At 45.7% G+C, this 21142-nt stretch overlaps 2 protein-coding genes across 2 annotated transcripts in view; both read right to left on the reverse strand.

Annotated features, from left to right (window-relative positions):
• Positions 1-21142, reverse strand: part of CSF3R (colony stimulating factor 3 receptor) — an 87939-nt gene that overhangs the window by 65603 nt on the left and 1194 nt on the right. The gene's annotated exons all lie outside the window — the stretch shown is intronic.
• On the reverse strand, positions 14635-15093 carry LOC105709268 (large ribosomal subunit protein uL14-like). The gene has a single exon (XM_064363710.1). It carries the CDS (start codon positions 15091-15093, stop codon positions 14635-14637), a length of 459 nt encoding a protein of 152 aa, XP_064219780.1.

Here is a 21142-nt window from a genome sequence, read left to right on the forward strand (position 1 = left end):
TGAGAAGCAGAAGTGAGATTTTAAACCAGTTTAGTGTGCCTTCAGAAGTTTCACTTTTCACTGGCAGCCTCCATTGTCTCACAGCTGTAAGCATGTTTGTATGTGCACACATGTGTATGCATGCGTGCAGATCAGGAGGGCCAATCCAGTGGGAGGAGGGGCAGGAAGCTTTATGAGGGAACAGAAGCCCCAGCCGCCAAGGGAACACTCCTAGTCCTATTCTCTATCTAGGCACTGGGGAGGTACAGGCATTAGGAATGCCCTCTTGCTCCCTTGCCCAACACGTCTGCAGTTGGGACTGTAGGTGGGGAGGATGCTGTGCCCAGATGACTTGGATGACCTTAGGCAAGGTCCTACAGCCTTACCCCTGTTGGGCTTGGGTGCCCTCTAAGTGGCTGGAGAATGCCAGCCTCCTCAGACTTGGGGTCCCTCCCCTCAACCCTTGCTTGCCCCTCCCCTTTCTTCCTGGATAGCCTCCCATTTCTCTTCTTCCTCTCGTTCTTTCTCCCCTGCCTCTAGTCCCCTAAGTGAGGTGACGGGAAACTGGCATCCGGAGTTCCATCTTGTCAGATGTCTGGTCCTGGCTGTGCCTCTCTCCCCCATCAATACTGCTTGATTCCCACTGCAAATAGCTTTTAACACCCGAAGAGAAATCTTTATTTTCCTCCCATCCTTTAACAACTTACGTTAGGGGATTGAGATCAGGAGGAAGGACAGGATGAGGATGGGTAGAGGGTGGGAAGGACCAAGAATGATTGAGTTCATGGAAAGACATTTTTATGTTTTCACAGACTTCTGTCTCCACCTCTATGGTATATGCAGATTCAGCACCTGCCCCTAACCACACCCTACCTTGGCCGTCATCAGGGTTGTCATCACGATTATCACCACAATCACTGCTATCAATCAAAATAGTTATTGAGCATGTATGTACCAGGCATTTGGTATTGTAAGGTTGCATGGTATTTTATTTTATTTTATTTTTGAGACCGAATCTCACTCTGTTGCCCAGGCTGGAATGTAGTGACATGATCTTGGCTCACTGCAACCTCTGCCTCCCAGGTTCAAGTGATTCTCATGCCTCAGCCTCCTGAGTAGCTGGGATTACAGGTACTTGCCACCATGCCAGGCTAACTTTTTTTAATATTTAGTAGAGACAGGGGTTTCACCATGTTGGACAGGTTGGTCTTGAACTCCTGACCTCATGATCCACCTGCCTCAGCCTCCCAAAGGGCTGAGATTACAGCATGAACCACCAGGCCTGGCCAGTCACATGGTATTTTAAACACCATAAAAAACCCTCCAGTGGCTCCCTATCTTGTCTGCAGTGAACTCTGAAGTCCTTCTCATGGCCGCAGACACCTCTCTGGGTTAGTCTCCTGGCATGCTTCTTGCTAATTTTCCCCAGCGATGTTTGCTCCTTTGCCACTGTGGGCATGCTTCTGCCCCAGGGCCTTTGCACCCACCCTTCCTCCCGTCTGGACATGACTCCCCTGATAGCCATGTGGTTCTCTTCTTTACTTCATTTAGATCTCTGCTCAAAAGCATGTTACAGAGGCAAAGACTCTGGACAAAATAGAAGCACTTCCCATCACTGTCTATCCCCCTTCTTCTGCTTAATTTTTCTTCTTAGCACTTATTACCGCCTGAACTCCTGTGCTATTTGTAGTTTTTTATATGCTGCCTGTTTCCTTAAGAGAATTGAACTCCTTAAGGGCAGGAGTTTTGTTGTGCTAGTCTCTGTATCCCCAGTGCCAGATATAAGGGTGTCTGTGTGCCGTTGTTCAATGAAGAAATGCATATTGAACTTAAGGAAGCCTTATGCCAGCCCTTGAAGGTAGTTACTCTTGTTATCCCCATGTAGAGATAAAGAAACAAGTAGAGAGAAGTTAGGCAACTTGGGCAAGGCAGCAGAAATGGTAAGGGGCTTGGCCGGTTTGCAAAGCCGGGCAGTCTCACTCCAGATCTCTCATTTTTACCACTATTTCCTGTTTGCACCTGACCTTGGGGCGGGTGACCTCATACTGTTCTCTATTGCTGTCAGGTCAGGGGCTGGCTGAGTGGGCTACAAGAGACAGGACTTCTCATGGACTCTGCTCCTGCACCGCCTTGCATAGCCTTTCACTCTCAGCCTTCCTGGAGTCCACATAGCTCTGGCGAGGAGCCCAGGACAAGCACTGGAGGTGAGCTGCCTTGCAGGGAAGAGAGAAGCTGTCATCAGCCCACTGCCCGACTCACTAGCCTGGTCCCCCACTTGTGTTCATTACACTGAGATGAAACAATTCTTTCCTAAGGAAAGCCACACCAGAGTGGGTGACACTGGGGCCAGTACAGGTCACAAGAGGATTCAACTCAGGTTTCTTTTGCCGAAGGAAGGCTTCCGTGATGTTAACCTTTACCATTTGTAGTAGACGTGACTGATGTTTGTGTGTAACAGGCTCGTCTTTCCTTCCTGGACACCTGGGACCCCACACTCCCCAGCCCCCGTGCAGTTAGACAGGGCCTCGAGATAGTTCCAGCCAATGCAGCGAGGGAGAGGATGTGTCTCATTTCTGAGCAAGGCGTTTAAGAAGCTGGATGCTCACTCTTCCCACTCTGGGGCAACCTTGGAGGTCCCATGTTCCAGGTGGCACAGCTACAACTGCAGGGCTGCTCTCTGTCAGCCTGGGTCCCTGAATTCCACTATGGGAGGCAGAGACTCTCTTGCTGAACCAGGTCGAGCCTGCACCGTGGGCCAGAAAGAAATCTTTGTTGTGTTATGCCACTGAGATTTTGAGGTTAGCGTGTTCCTGGCCCTTCCGACTAAGATGCCACTTCTGATCTGTTTTTCATATCTTCAGTATTAGTAGCCTGTATCTCATTCACCACCAGTGGGAGTGGAAATTGGTACAACCTTTCCGGGAGACAATCTGGCAGTATGTACATATGAAAAGTCCTTAATATGTGTACTGTCTTTGACTCAGAAATTTCATGTCTAGGAATTTATGCTCAGGAAATAATTGAACAAGTTCATAAAGTTGTATGGATGAGGAGGATATTCATCACATAAAATGGTGAGAAATTGGGTCAGGCTAAATATCCCACAAAAGCAAATTGGTTAAATAAATTGTGGTCTGGCTCTCTGACGGAACCCTAGCTGCTGCCGGTGGTACGTATTTATCGACATAGAGAGAGCCACACTCTACTGTAGTGCAGCCTATGCATAATGCGAGCCCATCTTTGTTAAAAAAATATATTTGCATGAAGGCAGTTTAGAGGATAGTCAGCAAACTCTTGACAATGGTAATTTCTGGGTGTGGAATCTCAGGTGATGTTACATTTATTGTTTTTATTTTGCCTCTTTTTAGAATTTTTTTGGCGATTTTGTATCATGTGTATAATTAAAAATTAAATGGGAGGAGGCCGGGTACAGGGGCTTACGCCTATAATCCCAGCACTTTGTGAGCCTGAGGCGGGCAGATCACGAGGTCAGGAGTTTGAGACCAGTCTGGTCAACATGGTGAAACCCCATGTCTACTACAAATACAAAAATTAGTCAGGTGTGGTGATGTGAGCCTGTAATCCCAGCTACTCGGGAGGCTGAGGCAGGAGAATTGCTTGAACCCGGGAGGCAGGGGTTGCAGTGAGCCGAGATTGTGCCACTGCACTCCAGCCTGGGCGACAGAGTGAGACTCCATCTCAGGAAAAAAAAAATTAAAAGGGAGGAAAAATGACTATGGATTGTGGACAAGTGAACCTTTAAGTTATGATTTCCTTATCAGAAATGGGCATAATCATACCCACTTCATTGGGCGAGGATTCGATTAGATGATGTGGCATGGAGCACCTGGCACCTACTTGGTGCTCAAAACCCACAGCCTTTGTTATCAGTTATCAGTGAACTAAGGATCTTAGAGGCTGGCTGGCTCGCTCATTCATTCATCCATCCATCTATCCATTCATGCAGCAAGCATGTCCTGAAACCTACTGTGCACTTGGACATGTCCTGAATAAATACAATAATAGTAAGAAGAGTAGTGAATACTTAAATGGTACTTAGTGGTGCCAGACACCCTTATAAACACTTTACATTGATTCATCTATGCAATAACCCTATGAGGGGGTACCATTCTTAGCCCCATTTTATACATTATGAAACAGGCACAGAGAGGCCAAGTAACCTGCCTGAAGGCACGGAGCTAGGAGGAGACAGAGTCAGGCAGTCTACACTCTCAACTGCTGGACTGTACCAGCTGAGGAAGACAGAGGTGGTGTCTGCCCCTCTATCGGTCGCATCTTGTTCCCAAACCAGGAGTAGCAGGGAGAATGCAAGAGGGGCCCTGGCTAGGAGAGGTGCAGATCCAAGATACTGGAGAGGTGATGAGCAGGCGATTAGGGGATTTCTATTATTATGAAGCCCCTACCTGAGCTGTGGATGCAGGTGGGACTATGTTAGGGGAAGGAGCAGCATCTGACCTTGCCTCTACCTGGCTCTCTGAACCCAGGCTTGGCTCCCAGGAACTCGGGCTCCAGGTGGGTGGGGTCACCAGCCTCTAGGAAAGCTGGGTGGGAGCTGATAACAGCAGCATAGCCCATATGTACTGTGCTCTGCATGGGCCAGGTGCTGGACAAAGCACCTTCGTGCATTATCTCATTTAATCCGCATGGCAACTCTGTGAAGTAGACACTATTTTACAGAACAGGAAATGGAGGCTTTGGGAGGTGAAGCGCCTTACTGAGAGTCTCACAGCTGGTAAGTAGGAAGCCTAGATTCAACCTAGGGTCCTGGGCTAGGGTCTTAACCACTCTGCTAAACGTCCCTTGGGTTCGAGGCTCCTCCATCTCCCATCCACCCTCAGGGGGTCCTGGAGACTCTGGGAGCTGGAGGACTTCCTATTTCAGGGACACCTTTGGTAGCTATTGCTGCCTCTGCAGCTGTCATGGGTTGGCTGGCCCCAACCACAGAACTCTGTCACATCAGGGCAGAAGGAGGAGAGGAGCTGGAGACCTCCAGGGCCAAATGGGGACCCACGAGGGGAGGAGGCTAGCGGGGAGGAGAGCCCCTCAGGAGTCCCAGGGAGCAGGCTGGAAGGGAAAGAAAGAAAGGATCGCCCATGCCTCGGGCTGCCCCCCATACTTGGTATTGCACTCAGATTTTCCCCTGCGGTCCTCACCACAATGCTGGGAGGATGGAATTATTACTCCCATTTTACTGATGAGGAAGTGGAGGCTGGGAGTGGTGATGGGACTTGCCCAGGGTCCTCCACTGAGCTGGAACTGGTACTTGAGTCCAGGTCTGGGTCCTTATGATTCTAAAGCCGGGATACTTTTCTCCGCACCAGCTGCTTCTGCTGGGCTCCCACTGCCCCTGGAAGGCACGTTCTCAAACAAGGATCTTCTGTTAAACCAGAAGGTGGAGCATGAGCTGAACCTGGGGTGGGGTGGAGGAACAGTGGTCCCTAAGCAGTGCCTGGGTGTCTGGGACTCTTCTGGGCAGGAGAACATTCAAGGGAACATTCTTAGTCCATTCCCCGCTTTGGCCCCACAGTTTCAGCCATTGCCCCTGCTTGGCTGAGTAGTGGCCTGAGCCCCGGGGGATCACTCCAGCCCCAGCAGGGGTGGGGGCACTTTGTGCTGTCTTCTAAGTCCTGTCTGACCTTCACCCACTGGGGTATAGGATTAATTCTGTTGTTAAAAAAATTCCTTGGTGGCTGGGCGCACGGTAGCTCATGCCTGTAATCCCGGCACTTTGGGAGGCCGAGGTGGGTGGATCACGAGGTCAAGAGATCGAGACCATCCTGGCATGGTGGAACCCCATCTCTACTAAAAATACAAAAAAATTAGCTGGGCATGGTGGCAGGTGCCTGTGGTCCCAGATACTTGGGAAGCTGAGGCGGAAGAATCCCTTAAACCCAGGAGATGGAGGTTGCAGTGAGCCGAGATTGCACCACTGCACTCCAGCCTGGTGACAGAGCAAGACTCCGTCTCAAAAAAAAAAAAAAAAAAAAAAAATTCCTTGGCACTGTATCTTCTCTCTTCTCTTAGCAGAGTCTCTGAAAAGAATCTCCAGTCCTCTCCATCACCTACTTCCTCCTTCTCATTCTCTCTTGAGCCCACTCCAGTGAGACTTTGCCCCCATCAGTTTACTGGGTTCCCAGTGACCTCTGAGCTGCCAGTTCAGTCATCAGTTCTCAGTTCTTGGTGGTGTCTGAGAGCTGATCATTCTCTTCTCCTTGAAACAGCACTCTCTTCACTCAGCTTCCAGGAACCCCTCTCCCGTTTCTCTTTCCACATCCCTGGCTGCTCCGTCTCAGTCTCTGGCAGGCCCTTCTCCTCCCAATCTCTGACTGGTGGATGGCTCTGAATTCAGTCCTCAGACTGCTATCTTTTGGGGTTTGTGTACATGTTTTCCTGGGTGCAGGGGGCTGGGCTAAGTGATAGCTCATCCTTATAGATACATTATTTACTACTGGCTCATCTCCCTCATTAAACAAACATGGAGTGTTTAATTCTGCCATATATATGTGATAGCCTAACAGACTCCATCTTAGATGTGAGCCTGACAAACTCCATCCTAGCCTCTCCCTCCCATTTCTCCTTTGGGTGCACAGCTGGGTCACGCAGTACCCAGTACCTTGTAACCCTTGTAATCCATCCTGCTTGGTGAGTCTACCTGCTATTGTGAATAACCTACCCCGCTTGGTGACTCATTGATTGCATGGAAAGTCCCCCCTGCTACCCCCCTTGGTAACCAACAATCCTGGGAACCTCCTACCCTCTGGTCACCAGCTTCCTTATCTAACTTGCTTGTTCTGCTTCTGTAAAATTCCAATTTGCCACCCCCTTTGCTAAGCAAGGTATAAAAAGGAATCAAGGCCCTTCTTCGGGGCCAAGAGAATTTGAGCGAGAGCTGACTCTCGGTCGCCGGCAATAAAGGACTCTCAATTGGAACTCAGAGTGTGGTGCTTTCCTTCTAACTCACTCGGGTATAACATATATATATGATTTTACAGAATTACAGAACAGGAAATGGAGACTCAGGGAGGTGAAATGCCTTAACTGAGAGTCTCACAGCTAATAAGTAGAAAGCCTAAATGCTAAATTCACACTGGGGTCCTGAGCTAGAGTCTTAAACACTCTGCTAAATGTCCATTGGGTTTGGGGCTCCTCCATCTCCCATCTGCCCTCAGGGGGTCCTGGAGACTCTGGGGAGCTGGAAGGGAAGCTGGATCTTCCTATTTCAGGTGTACCCTTGGCAGCTATTGCTGCACACACACACATACACACACACACACATATATATTTGTGGACTTTCCATTTTGTTCCAGGGTTGTATATGTCTATCGTTACTCCAATACCACTGCAACCTCCACCTCCCGGGTTCAAGCCATTCTCCTGCCTCAGCCTCCCGAGTATCTGGGATTACAGGCATGCATCACCACACCTGGCTAATTTTGTATTTTTAGTAGAGATGGGGTTTCTTGATGTTGGCCAGGTTGGTTTCAAACTCCCGACCTCAGGTGATCTTCCCCCTTGGCCTCTCAAAGTGTTGGGATTACAGGTGTAAGCCACCGCACCCAGCCCCAACTTTATTCTTTTTAAAATTTGTTTTTACAGTTCTAGGTCCTTTGCATTTTCATACACATTTTAGAATCAGTTTTTCAACCTCTACAAAAAATCCTGTTGATTTGATTTTGAGAGGGGACATACTTACCTTAGTCCCAATCTTAGGGAGAAGGTATTCAGCCTTTAACCATCGGTATTATGGTACAGTAGGCTTTTTTCACAGATGCGCTTTATCAGGCTAAGGAAGTTCTCTTCTATTCCTAGATTAATTTGGGGGGAGAATTGCCATCTTAATAATATTGAATCTCCCAACTCATGAACAAGATGTATCAATTTATTTAAGTCTTCTTGAATCTCCCAACCCATGAACAAGATGCATCAATTTATTTAAGTCTTCTTTATTTTCCCTCAGCCATATTTTGTGTTTTCAAGGTATAGGTTTTGCTTATCTATCTTTTGTCAGATATATGCCTAATTATTTAAGAACTTTTGATATTATTGTAAGTAGTATCAGTTTTTAAATTTTGATTCCCAAATGTTAGTTACTAGTATATAAAAATGCACCTTTTTTCTGTATTTTTCTTTCTTTCTTTTTTTTTTTTTTGATACTGAGTCTCTCTGTCACCCAGGCTGGAGTGCAGTGGTGCGATCTTGGCTCACTGCAACTTCTGCCTCCCAGGTTCAAGCGATTCTCATGTCTCAGCCTCCTGAGTAGCTGAGATTAAAGGCATGTGCCACCACGCCTGGCTAATTTTTGTGTTTTTAGTAGAAACTGGGTTTCACCACGTTGGCCAGGCTGGTCTCGAACTCTTGGCCTCAAGTGATCCGCCCACCTTGGCTTCCCAAAGTGCTGGGATTACAGGCATAAGCTGCTATGCCTGAACTTCTATGTTTTTCTTTTATCCTATGATATTGCTAAACTCACTTATTAATTTTAGTAGCTTTTTGGGGTAGATTCATTGTATTTTCCATGTACATAATCATGTTATCTGTGAAGAAAATATTTACCTTTTGCTTTTCAATCTGAATGCTTTTTTTACCCCCTAAACTCTTTTTTTTTTGCTTCATTACACTGGCTAAGATCTCTAGTACAATGTTGATTTGATGTGAAGAGAGTACACATACTTACCTTGTTCCCAGTCCTAAGGAGAGAGTCTTCAGCCTTTAACCATTGAATAATGATACCGTAGGTTTTTTGCAGATCCTCTTTATCAGCCTAAGGACGTTCTCTTCTACCTCTAGTTTGCTCAGTTTTTTAAAAGAAACATAAATGAATACTGGATTATGTAAAATTCTTTTCTACATTTATTTATCTGATCACGTTTTTTCTTTTTTTTGTGTGTGTGGTAGGCCAAATAATGGCCCCGTAAAGATGTCCATACCCTAATTCTTGAAACCTATGAAACTAACATGGCAAAAAGAACTTTGCTTATATGATTGAATTAAGGATCTTGACATGGGGAGAGTATCCTAGATTATCCAGGTGGGTCCACCGTAATCACAAGAATCCTTAAGAGATGGAAGAAGAAGAAAAAGAAGAAGGAAAAGAAAAAGAAAGAGAGAGCGAGGAGGAGAGACAGAGAGAGAGAGAGACGTGGCGATGTTATGCTGCTAGCTTTGAAGATGGAGGAGTGGGCTATGACCTAAGGAAAGGAGACAGCCTCTAGAAACCCACAAAGGCAAGAAAATATATTCTCCCCTAGAACCTCCAGAATTAATGCAATCCTGTATCACCTTGATTTTAGCCTAATGAAACCCATTTGGACTTCTGATTTCCAAACTGTAAGATAATTTTTTGTTGTTTAAGCCACAAAGTTTGTGGTAATTTGTTACATAACAGAAGGAAATTAGTATGAATTACATTGATCTAATTTTGAACGTGACACCAACTTCGTATTCCAGGATAAACTTCCTTGGTCATCATGTATTATCCATTTTATATATTGTTGGATTTGATGTGCTAAACTTGGGTTTAGAATTTTCCATACATGTTCAAGATACTGGTCTGTAGTCTTCTTGTAATGTCTTCGCTGGCTCTGTCACCAGAGTAATGTTGGCCTCATGAAATGAGTTGGAAATTGTTCTTCCCTTTTTAATTTTCTGGGAGAGTGTGTGTTGAATTGGTGTTATGGCTAAAACCCAAAGTGTTTCTCTACTCTCACACACGACTCAACACAATACTTCTGACACCAAATGTGTGTGGGTTGTTTCTCCACACACCACGCAATTCTCCAGTGGACCCCAGCTGGGAGTCCTCTAATTCAGTTCAATTCTGGCACTGTCTACCTGGAGATAGCTTCAGAACCCACAGGTTAAAGGCTCAGTCCCACAAGACTCCCCCTCACCACAGATGCCAGTTGCAAGCCCTGAGTATGACCTGTGCTTTCGGCCACCTAGGGGTTCTCAGGGTTCCTTCCTTAGATTTCAGTGATTAGCCAGAGCTGCTCACAGAACTCAGGGAAACACTTTACATTTACCAATTTATTATAAAGGATTTTTAAAAATGTAAATTTATTTTTAAATAAAATAATTTTTTTTGAGACAAGAGTCTCACTTTCTCACACAGGCTGGAGTGCAGTGACGTGATCATAGCTCACTGCAACCTTGAACTCCTGGGGTCCTGTGATCCTCCTGCCCTAGCCTCCCGAGTAGCGGGGACCACTGGTGTATACCACTATGCCCAGTTAATTTTTTATTTTTATTTTTTTTTGTAGAGACAGGGTCTCACTATGTTGCCAGGGATGGTCTTGAATTTCTGGGCTCAAGGGATCCTCCCACTTCTGCCTCCCAAAGTGCTGGGACTACAGGTATGAGTCACTGCATCAGGCCTATAAAGGATATTACAAAGGATACAGATAGGGCAAGGCATGGGGGACGGGGCGTGGAGCTTCTATACCCTCTCTGGGTATGCTACCCTCCAAGAATCCCATGCATTTGGTAGTCTGGAAGCTCATCCAAACATTGTCTTTTTGGGGTTTTTATGGAGACTTCATTAAACAGGAATGATTGACTAAACCACTGGCCATTGGTGCTCAACTCAACCTTCAGGCCTTATCTCATCCCTGGAGACTTGAGGGTAGGGCTGAAAGTCTCAACCCTTTAATCATGCCTTGGTGTTTCTGAAGCTCTCATTCTGAAGCTGTCTAGGGCCTGCCAGCCACCAGTCATCTTGTTAGCATATGCTATGGTCTGAATGTTAGTGTACCCCCATAATTCATATGTTGAAACCTCACCCCCAAGATGATAGTATTAAGAGATGGGACCTTTTTGGAAGTGATTAAGTCATGAGGATTACACCCTGGTGAGTGGGATTAGTGCCCTTATTAAAGAAGTTGGGGCCAGGTGCGATGGCTCAGGCCCGCAGTCCCAGCACTTTGGGAGGGTGAGGCGGGTGGATCACGAGGTCAAGAGATCGAGACCATCCTGGCCAACATAGTAAAACCCTATCTCTACTAAAAATACAAAAATTAACTGGGCGTGGTGGCAGGCATCTGTAGTCCCAGCTACTCGGGAGGCTGAGATGGGAGAATCTCTTGAACCTGAGAGGTGGAGGTTGCAGTGAGCCAAGATAGCGCCATGGCATTCCAGCCTGGTGACAGAGTGAGACTCCGTTCCCACCCCCAAAAAAAAGAAGTTGGAGGGAGGTGCCAGGTCCCTTCTGCCCCTTGCACCGTGTGAGAACACAGCAGCAAGGCACCATCTGTGCTGCACAGAGTAAGCCGTCCCCAGATACTGAATCTGCCAGGACCTTGATCTTGGACTTCCCACCTTCCAGAACTGTGAGAAATACATTTCTCCTATTTATACATTATCCAGCCTAAGTTATTTTATTATAGACATGAGAATGGACTAAGATAGTATACAAAAGGCACTCCTGCCACTCTGGCGATTCCAAGGGTTTTAGGAGTTAAGCGACAGGAAATGGTACAAAGACTAATATATATTTTACAATCACGCAGCTTCCTTAAAGGTTTGCTAAAATTCCCCAGTGAAATCACCTGGTTCTGAAAGTGTCTTTGTGGGAAGGTTTTAACTACAAATTCAACGTATTTAATAGATAATCTTTTATTCCTTTCGATATTTGTAGAATCTGTAGTGATACAATTTCTCTCATTCCTGATATTGGTAATGCTGTGTCTTCTCTCTTTTTCTGTGATCCATCTAGCTAGAGGTTTGTCAATTTTATTGATTTCTTCAAAGAACCAGCTTTCGTCTTTGTTTTCTTGATTATTTTTCTATTCCATTGATTTCGGCTCTAATCTTTATTATTTATTTTCTTCTGCTTACTTTGGGTTTAATTTGCTCTTCCCCCCTCCCAGTTTCTTAAGACAGAAGCTGAAGTCATTGCTCAGAAACTGTTCTTTTCACTATTGGTATTTATTACTGTCAATATCCTAAGTACTGTTACAGAAGCATCCCACTAATTTTGTGTTGTATTTTTATTTTCATTCAGTTCAAAATACTTTATAATTTTCCCTTTTATTTCTTCTTTGACCCCATGGATTATTAAAAGTGTGTTCTTTAGTCTCCAAGTATTTGGTGATTTTTACATATCTCTCTTATCGATTTCTAATGTAATTCTATTACAGTCAGAACTTCATTTGTATGACTTGAATTATTTTAAGTTTATTGAGACCTTTTATGTGGCTCAGAGTATGATCTATCTTTAAAAATATTCTCTGTGCCCTTGAAAATAATGTGTATTCTGATGGTGGGTGGAGTGTTCTAAAAATGTCAATTAGGCCAAGATATTTTATAGTGTTATGCAAATCTCCCAAATCCTTAGTGATTTTCTGTCTGCTTGCTTTATCAATTATTGAGAGAAGAGTATTGAAATCTCCAACTGTACTTGTAGATTTGTCTATTTCTCCTTGCAGTTGTATCCATTTTTGCATCATGTGTTTTGGAGCTATTTAATTAGATGCGTAAGCATTTTGAAGTACGCCCTCTTGGTTGACTGACCCTTTGATCATTATAAAATGAACTTTTGGCTGGGCGCGGTAGCTCATGCCTATAATCCCAGCACTTTGGGAGGCTGAGGCGGGCAGATCACATGAGGTCAAGAGATTGAGACCATCCTGGCCAACGTGGTGAAACCCCGTCTCTACTAAAAATACAAAAATTAGCCGGGTGTGGTGGCATGCACTTGTAGTCTCAGCTACTCCGGAGGCTGAGGTGGAAAAATTGCTTGAACCTGGGAGGTGGAGGCTGCAGTGAGCCGAGATTGTGCCATTGCACTCCAGCCTGGCGACAGAACAAGACTCCGTCTCAAAAAAAAAAACGAACTTTTTTATCTCTAGTAATATTTTTATGGTCCTAATAGATTATGAAATCTAGTCTGTCTGATATTAGTGTAACTATTACAGCTTTCTTTTGTTTAGTGCTAGCAGGCTATACCTCTTGACATCCTTCTCCTTTTACCCTATGTGTGCCTTTATATTTGACATATCTTTGAAAGAGCATATGGTTGGGTCCTGATTTTTAAAAAAATTTTTAATTGGGGAGTTCGGATCGTTTATATTTAATGTGATTATTGACATGGCTAGGTGTAAGTTTATAACCTTGTGATTTTATATTTGTCCCATCTACTCTTTGTTCCCCTTTTTATCTTTTTTGCTTTCTTTTGGGTAAAATGAGTATTTTTAATGTTTCCAATTTATTTCTATTGTTCATCTATTAACTATAACTTCTAATATTGTTATTTAGGTGGTTATTTTAGGGATTATAATATGGATCTTTAACTTATCACAGTCTACTTTCAAAGAATGTTATACCACTTCAGGTATAGTGCAACAGTCTTTCAATAGCACATCCCTGCTTTTCCTCTCTCAGTCATTATTGTATTGTTGTCATACATTTAATTTACATATATATAAAATAAACCAGCCGGGTGTGGTGGCTCATGCCTGTAATCCCAGCACTTTGGGAGGCTGAAGCGGGTGGATCATTTGAGGTTAGGAGTTCAAGACCAGTCTGGCCAATATGGTGAAACCCCGACTCTACCAAAAATACAAAAATTAACCGGGTGGTGGTGGCGGGCACCTGTAGTCCCAGCTACTCAGGAGGCTGAGGCAGGAGAATCTCATGAGCCTGGGAGGCGAAGGTTGTGGTGAGCCAAGATTATGCCACTGCACTTTAGCGTGGGTGACAGAGGGAGACTCCGTCTCCAAATTAACAACAACAACAACGACAAAACCAAACAAACCCCACAATATATATTGTTATTGTTGAGGTAGTCAATTATCTTTTAAAGTGCTTGAAATAATAATAAAACTCATATTTACCCACGTAGTTACCGCTTCTGGTGCTTTTAATTCCCTGGATCCATATTTCCCACTGGTATTATTTTGCTTCTGCCTAAAGCCTTTCCTTTAATATTTCTTATAACAAAAGTCTGTTGGTGATGAATTCTTTATGCTTTTTTGATCCGAAATAGTCTCATTTTGTTTTTGTTTTTGTTTTTGCAAGACAGTTTTGCTGGATTTGGAATCACAGGCTGACCCCCTAACTTGCTTTGGATACTCCAGTCACACATATATTAGGTTGTTTAATGCTGTCCCTTGGATCATTGATGTCCCCTTTTAAAAAATTTAATTTTTTGCCAGGTGTAGTGACTCATGCCTTTAATCCTAGCACATTGAGAGGCAGAGGCAGGTGGATCAAGGGAACCCAGGAGCTGGAGACCAGCCTGGGGAACATGGCGAGACCCCATCTCTACAAAAATACAAACAATTAACTGGGTATAGTGATGTGTGCCTGTAGTCCCAGCTACTCAGGAGGCCCAGGTGGGAGGATTGCTTGAGCCTTGGAGGTGGAGGCTGTAGTGAGCCGAGATCGCACCACCACACTCCACCCTGGGTGACAGAGTGAGACCCTGTCTCAAAAAAAAAAAAAAAAAAAAAAAAAAAAAAAAGAGTTTTCTTTCTGTGTTTCTTCATTTTGAGTACTTTCTATTGCTATGTCTTTATGTTCACTAATCTTTTCTTCTGGAATGTCCAATCTGTCATTCCTCCCATCCAGTGTAATGTTCCCCTAAGATTGTTTCTGATCTCTGTAAGTTCGATTTGTGTCTTTTTTTTTTAAATGGTTTTAAAGGTTTTTATTTTTTACAAATATACTAAAGAATCGTGCATCGCTGCCAGCACTGGATGCGATCCGGGGCCACAGGTCTGCACACGCCTTTGCTACTGGTCCTGTAATGGCAGAACCTTTCATCTCGCCTTTATTCTTCACTATGACCCCTGCATTATCTTCAAAATAAAGAAACATGCCATCTTTTCTCCGATATGACTTTCGTTGTCGAATGACCGCTGCTGGATGTACCTTTTTTCTGAGCTCCGGTTTGCCTTTCTTGACTGTGGCCATCACCATGTCACCGACAGCAGCAGCGGGCAGTCTGTTCAGCCGTCCCTTGATCCCCTTCACAGAGATGATATACAGGTTTTTGGCTCCTGTGTCGTCAGCAGAGTTGATCACAGCTCTTACTGGAAGACTCGGGGAAATCTGGAATTTCGCACCAGAGGACCCACCACGTCCTGGCTTCGACATCTTGAACGCCGGAAAGCAGGAAAAAAAATTAGTGATTTGCATCTTTTTAATATCTCAAATGCTTCTGCTTAATTACTATTACTAACATCTATGTAAATTCTGAGTCAGTTTCAATTAATTAATTAATTTATCTTCATCATGAAACATATTTCCCTGTTTCTTTGCATACCTGATAATCTTTGATTAGATGCCAGATGTATATTTGCATTCCTTTGGATACTCCAATTACATATACATTAGGTGTGCTTTATATTCCTGGTTATTTTTGCATTTCTACAAATATTCTGAACTTTGTTCTGGAATGCAATTAATTTATTTGCAGGAAGAGTTTGATCCCTTTAGGTCTTGCTTTGAAGATTTGTTAGGTGGGACCACAGCAGCATTTAAATTTGGGGCTAATTATTCCTCATTGTTGAGGCGAGCATCTTCTGAGTATTCTACCCCATCCCGCATTCATTGTGAGGTTTTCTAGTCTTGGTGAGTACAGATGTTATTCCAGGCCTTGTGTGATTGCTGGGTACTGTTTCCTCTATACCTCTGGAGGATTATTTGTTCAGCCTTGGGTATTTTCCATATACACCTGTGCTAATCAGTGCTCTGATGAATATTTGAGGGGGACCCTCCGCAGGTGTCCGGGGTTCTGGCTCTCTTTGTAGGTCTCTCCTTTTGAGTGCTCTGTCCTGCAAATTCTAGTTGTCTTTGTCTCCCTGGACCCCTAGCTCTATCTCCTCAATTTAGGATGTTTTCCAGGCTCTCCTTCCATTCCTGCTTCCTGTGATGCAACCTAGAAACTCTACCAAGACAGCAAGCTGAGATGATTTGAGGCTTCTCCTTGTTTGTTTTCTGTCTCTAAGGGATTCTATCTTTTGTTTTCTGATGTCCAGTATCTTGAAAACTGTTGTATTATATATTTTGTGTGTGTTTTATTTGTTTGTTTCAGGCGAGAGGATAAATTTGGCCTCTGTTACTTCATCTTGGCTGGAAGTAGGTGTCTCTCTCCATGGCTTTAAACACCATCTATATGGTAATGACTGCCAAGTTCATCCCTGAACTTCAGACTCCTATATCCAACCTGGGATAGTCATGGCCAGCACCTCAAACTCACCGTGTCCAAAATGGAAGTTTTCATTGCCCCCTCATCAAATCTCTCCTTCTTGCCGTCCCCATCTCAGGAAACCTCACCTAGATGTTCAGGCAGAAAACCTCGGACTTACCCTTTTGTCCTCTCTTTCTCTCACATTCTATTTCACTACCTCAGTAACTCGTTTTGGCTTGAACTCCAAAATGCATCTCAAATCTGAGACCCTACCACTGGTTAAAGCTCCTGTCATTATTCACCTGGAACCTTGCAATTGCTTTCTTTCTTTCTCTTTCTTTCTTTCTTTTTCTCTCTCTCTTTCCTTCTTTCTCTCCCCTCTCTCCCTCCCTCCCTCCTTCCCTCCCTGCCTCCCTCCCTCCTTCCCTCCCCCCTCCCTCCTTCCTTCCTTCCTTCCTTCCTTCCTTCGTTTCTTTCCTTTCTTTGATGGAGTTTCCCTCTGTTGCCCAGGCTAGAGTACAGTGGTGTGATCCCAGCTTACTGCAACCTCTGCCTCCCGGGTTCAAGTGATTCTCCTGCTTCAGCCTCCTGAGTAGCTGGGATTACAGATGCAGCCACCACATCTGGCTAATTTTTTGTAGTTTTAGTAGAGACGGGTTTCACTGTGTTAGCCAGGGTGGTCTCAATCTCCTGACCTCGTGATCCACCTGTCTCGGGCAATAGCTTTCTAACTCTGAACGAACTGCTTTCATGCCTCATCCCTCCTGCCATCTGTTTTTCCTTCAGAAGCCAGTGAGCCCTTAAAATTTTTAGACCCCTCATGATTGTTCAAAACCCCCCACTGGCTTCCTAACACAGCTTAGAACAAAGCCCCGGATCCGGGTCACAGTGTACAGGAAGGACCCTATCTGCCATGGCCTCCACTGCCTCTCTTGCTCACTCCACCCTGACCACCCAGGCCTTCTCGCCGTCACTTGAACATGCCAAGACCCTCCTGTGTCAGGGGCCACTGCCTTTTCCAGGACCAGAGTTGCTTCTTCCTACACATTTCCCTATCTCTTCATCGATCTCAGCTCAAAGTCACCCCTCTAGAGAGCCCTCCATAGCTGTCTGATCTAAGATAGCTCCCTGCTGCTGCTTCCCCCTTGCTCTGCTTGATTTTTCATCATAGAACTTCTCTCCACCTGACACTCTACAGATTTACTTGTTCGTGTATTTATTGTCCTTCTCTCCGTGGAATGTAGGCCTTATGATGGTGAGGGCTTTGTCTTGGTCACTGCTGGGTTCCCTGTGCCTAGAACAATGCCTGGCATACAGTAGGTGCCCAATGAAGCAGACTGAATGAATGAATGAGTGAGTGCTCTTCTTGGCCACTAGGTACAATTGACTGGCTATGTGACTCTGGACAAGTCCTTTGCTATCTCAGGCATTTTTTTTTTTTTTTTTTTTGAGATGGAATTTCTTTCTTGTTGCCCAGGCTAGAGTGCAGTGGTGTAATCTTGGCTCACTGCAACCTCCACCTCCTGGGTTCAAGCGATTCTCCTGCCTCAGCCTTCCGAGTAACTGGGATTACAGGCATGCACCACCATGCCTGGCTCATTTTTGTATTTTTAGTAGAGATGGGGTTTCATCATGTTGGTCAGGCTGGTCTTGAACTCCCGACCTCAGGTGATCCGCCCATCTCGGTCGTCCAAAGTGCTGGGATTACAGGTGTGAGCCACGGCATCCGGCCAGGGCATGCCTTTTTTAAGTGGGTGCTGGCTGAAAGCCCTAGGCTTTGCTGTGCAGTTTCCCACCGTACTAAGCGCCACACTGGAGGGGCTGGGCCAGACGCTGGCCATCTGGAGGCTGACTTGGAGGCTCTGGGCGTCGGGTAGTCATAATCACCACCAGAGGGCGCTCGATGCTCAGATTACGGACCAGGGACTACGGGTTGGTAGAAGTGTCACTGAGACTGGATTTAGGACCTGGGTATGACAGGTGTGTAAATGTGTGTGGGGAATGGGGAGGCCTTTTCTAGGAGTCCTGACTCTGGGGTTCAGGATGTGGAGTCTCAGTTCTGCTCCTCAGCCTCCATGCTTGCTCCTCACCCACAGACAGACCCGGGGGAAAATTTTCACCTGTGTCTTCCTGGGGAAGGAGAAAAGCGAGTCCACCAGCATGGAAACAGTTTGGGGGGTTCTCAGTGGCTTTCTACATGCCCTAGATCCCCAAATCTCCTTGTGGCTTTGGGTTAGACAAGTAACCCTTCTGGCATCACTGAGCACGGGGACCCTATTGTCCTTGGGGGTCCCTCCAAGGAGCCAGAAACCCGGCAAACCTGGCCCGGCCTCTCGGCCCCCTTTAGGTCTGAGCCCTTCGTGGCCCCTCCACAGATCAAGGAAGACCCCCTTCCCCAGACTGTAGCCTGTTTCTCAGGCTCCAAGGGCTCTCGCAGGGCAATCTCAGGGAGGAGTGAGGCGCTGCCTTCTGACTGGAGAGGCTCACCTACATGCAAGCTCATTTCATACTCTCAATTAGTTGCAGTGTTTTTGCTATTGACTCACATGCAAATGGGGATACCGCGGCCTGAAAAGTAGGAAAGACAGTGAGAGGTCACATATCAGGGTGTGGCGTGTTTGGTTCCACTGCTCCCTCTGTTTTGCGTGTACCCAGTGCCCCTCTGGGCCATTCCCTGTCCAGAGAGTTATCTTTCCCAGTTCAAACACAGCCTCTGAGCCTCTGTACTTGGTGTTCCCTCTGCTTGGAACATCTTTCCCCAAGATCTTCAGGTGCCTGGCTGCTTCAAGTCACTCAGGCAGCAGACCAGATGTCACCTCAGAGAGGACTTCCCTGACTTCACCCTGCCTCTCTCTATCTCACCAGCTTGTCTTATTTCCTCTCGAGCACTTATCACTATCTAAAATTCGCCAGTTTCCTGGTTTCTAGTCTATGCTCTGTTTTTTCCCATCAGAAGGAAAGCTTCACTAGGACAAGGACTTTGCCCAACTTATTCCCCAGTTAGCCACGTTTCACCTATGACATAGAGTGTGAGGAGACCCGTGGGTATTGAATGAGTAAGTGAGAGGAGGGAGAGTTGCTTGTCATCCATGTGGGTCCCCAGACAAGGTCTCAATAGCACAGAGTCACACCTGAGCCCTTCCTGGAGGTCCAGGCTCCATGATGCTCTGGGGCGGCTGTGCCCACTTCTCTCTGGGGTTCTTACTTCCCTGTCTGCGGTTCTGACATCCCATGAGAGGGATGCCCCTCAGACAGGCAACCATGGAGTATTTGATTTAAGAACAGCCAAAACCAAGATTTGAGAGAAGGAAGGATTTACATCATATGGCTGGCCACACCTGTGATGCAGAGGTGTTGATATCTTTGTTTTTCAAAACTCAGGCTAAGTGTGTACATGGACCATCTAGCCACAATGACTACCCTTTGTGAGAGGGTCAGAGGGCCTGTCTTGTTAGGAGCTGCAGAGGGAACCCACCTGTGTGTGAGTGCCCAGTGCTCCTAAGAGCCCTCCTAGTGCCAAGAGTGCTGACTTGCAGGATCGCTTGGTGACTGGGTGGAGAGCAGACGATGGCTGCAGCAGGAGAAGGAGTTGTGTTTCAGGCCAAGAAGATCTGGATTTGAATCCTGGCTCAGTCACCTCTGGGCTGTGTGACCTTGGACAAGTGACTTCCTCTCTCTGAGTTAGGAAGAAAGGAACTCTGAGAACTGTGCTTTCCTGGGACTAGCTCTGAAATTCCACCCTCCCAGGCTCAGCTTTTCTGTCTAGGGTTCGTGGTCACCATTCAAAGCCCAGTGTAAGGTGCCCCTCCTCTGGGAAGCTATATCCCCATCCCATATGTGTAGATTCAGGTTCTTCTTCCTTTGGGGTGTCTCTATTCTGCATGTATCTCCAGCACATTGGTGTTGTCTGATCCCCTCCCATGATACTGGAGCCCCCAGCAGGCCGGCCATTGCATTGTTCATTTCTTTATCCTTCCTGCCCAGCATGGGGGCAGCACACCGTAGGTGTGGTAGTGATACTGAGTGAGTTTGGTCCCTGAGACTGGGTTGATTTCTCTTCTCAGGGATCTCTCAGGATAAACTTGTCATCCTCATCACCCCAATATGACTCCTCATCTAGCAATCCCTGCCCTCTCTACCTCTTCAGTAGGGTTGCCCAGAGTGAGATAACTCAACAGAGCACCTAACTTACCACGTGCCAGGCATGGTGCCGCACGCTCTCTCCCAATCCTCATGGCCACGCTGTGATACTATTTTCATACCCATTTTAGACATGAACAAATTGGAGCTCAGAGAGATCAAATGACTTGCCTGAGGCCACACAGCTCACAAGTGGTAAAGCTGGTGGTGTGCTGGTAAGTGCTGGATAACCAGCTCTCCAAACAAACACGTACAAGCTTCCATATGTGGAGTTTACTCATGTCTGTGATGCTACACAGGCTTTCAAGTTACCAACATGACATTGAACTTGGAGTTGGGAAGCGATGCCCACAGCTGGCTCTTATGAACACGAATGAGCTTGCTTCAGCACACCGTGGGGCAAACCCAAGGCTGTTTGATGCTGACCAATCAACATTCTCTCTAGATTCCTAAGGTCTGCTATTAAGTGATAAAAGTAAGGTGCATAAAGGTGCATATCAAAGGGAAAAAAGAATATATATACGTACACACACATATGAAAGAATCTACACATATTATGAAATTTGCTTGTGTGCAAAACTAAAAGGATTTGCCAGAAACTGATCACATCATTGTTTTCTCCACTGGGTAGTAGCTGGAAGGCAGAGTGGGAGAGAAATTTTCTCTAGGTATTCTTTTGTACTTTTTTTTTTTTTTTTGAGATGGAGTTTCACTCTTGTTGCCCAGGTTGCAGTGCAATGGCGCGATCTTGGCTCACCACAACCTCTGCCTCCTGGTCTCAAGCAATTCTCCTGCCTCAGCCTCCTGAGTAGGTGGGATTACAGGCACGCATCACTGCACACGGCTTATTTTGTATTTTTAGTAGAGATGGGG

The sequence above is a fragment of the Aotus nancymaae genome, unplaced genomic scaffold (assembly GCF_030222135.1).
Source record: "Aotus nancymaae isolate 86718 unplaced genomic scaffold, 86718_ANA_hifiasm-v0.15.2.pri h1tg000053l, whole genome shotgun sequence".
Lineage (NCBI taxonomy): Eukaryota > Metazoa > Chordata > Mammalia > Primates > Aotidae > Aotus > Aotus nancymaae.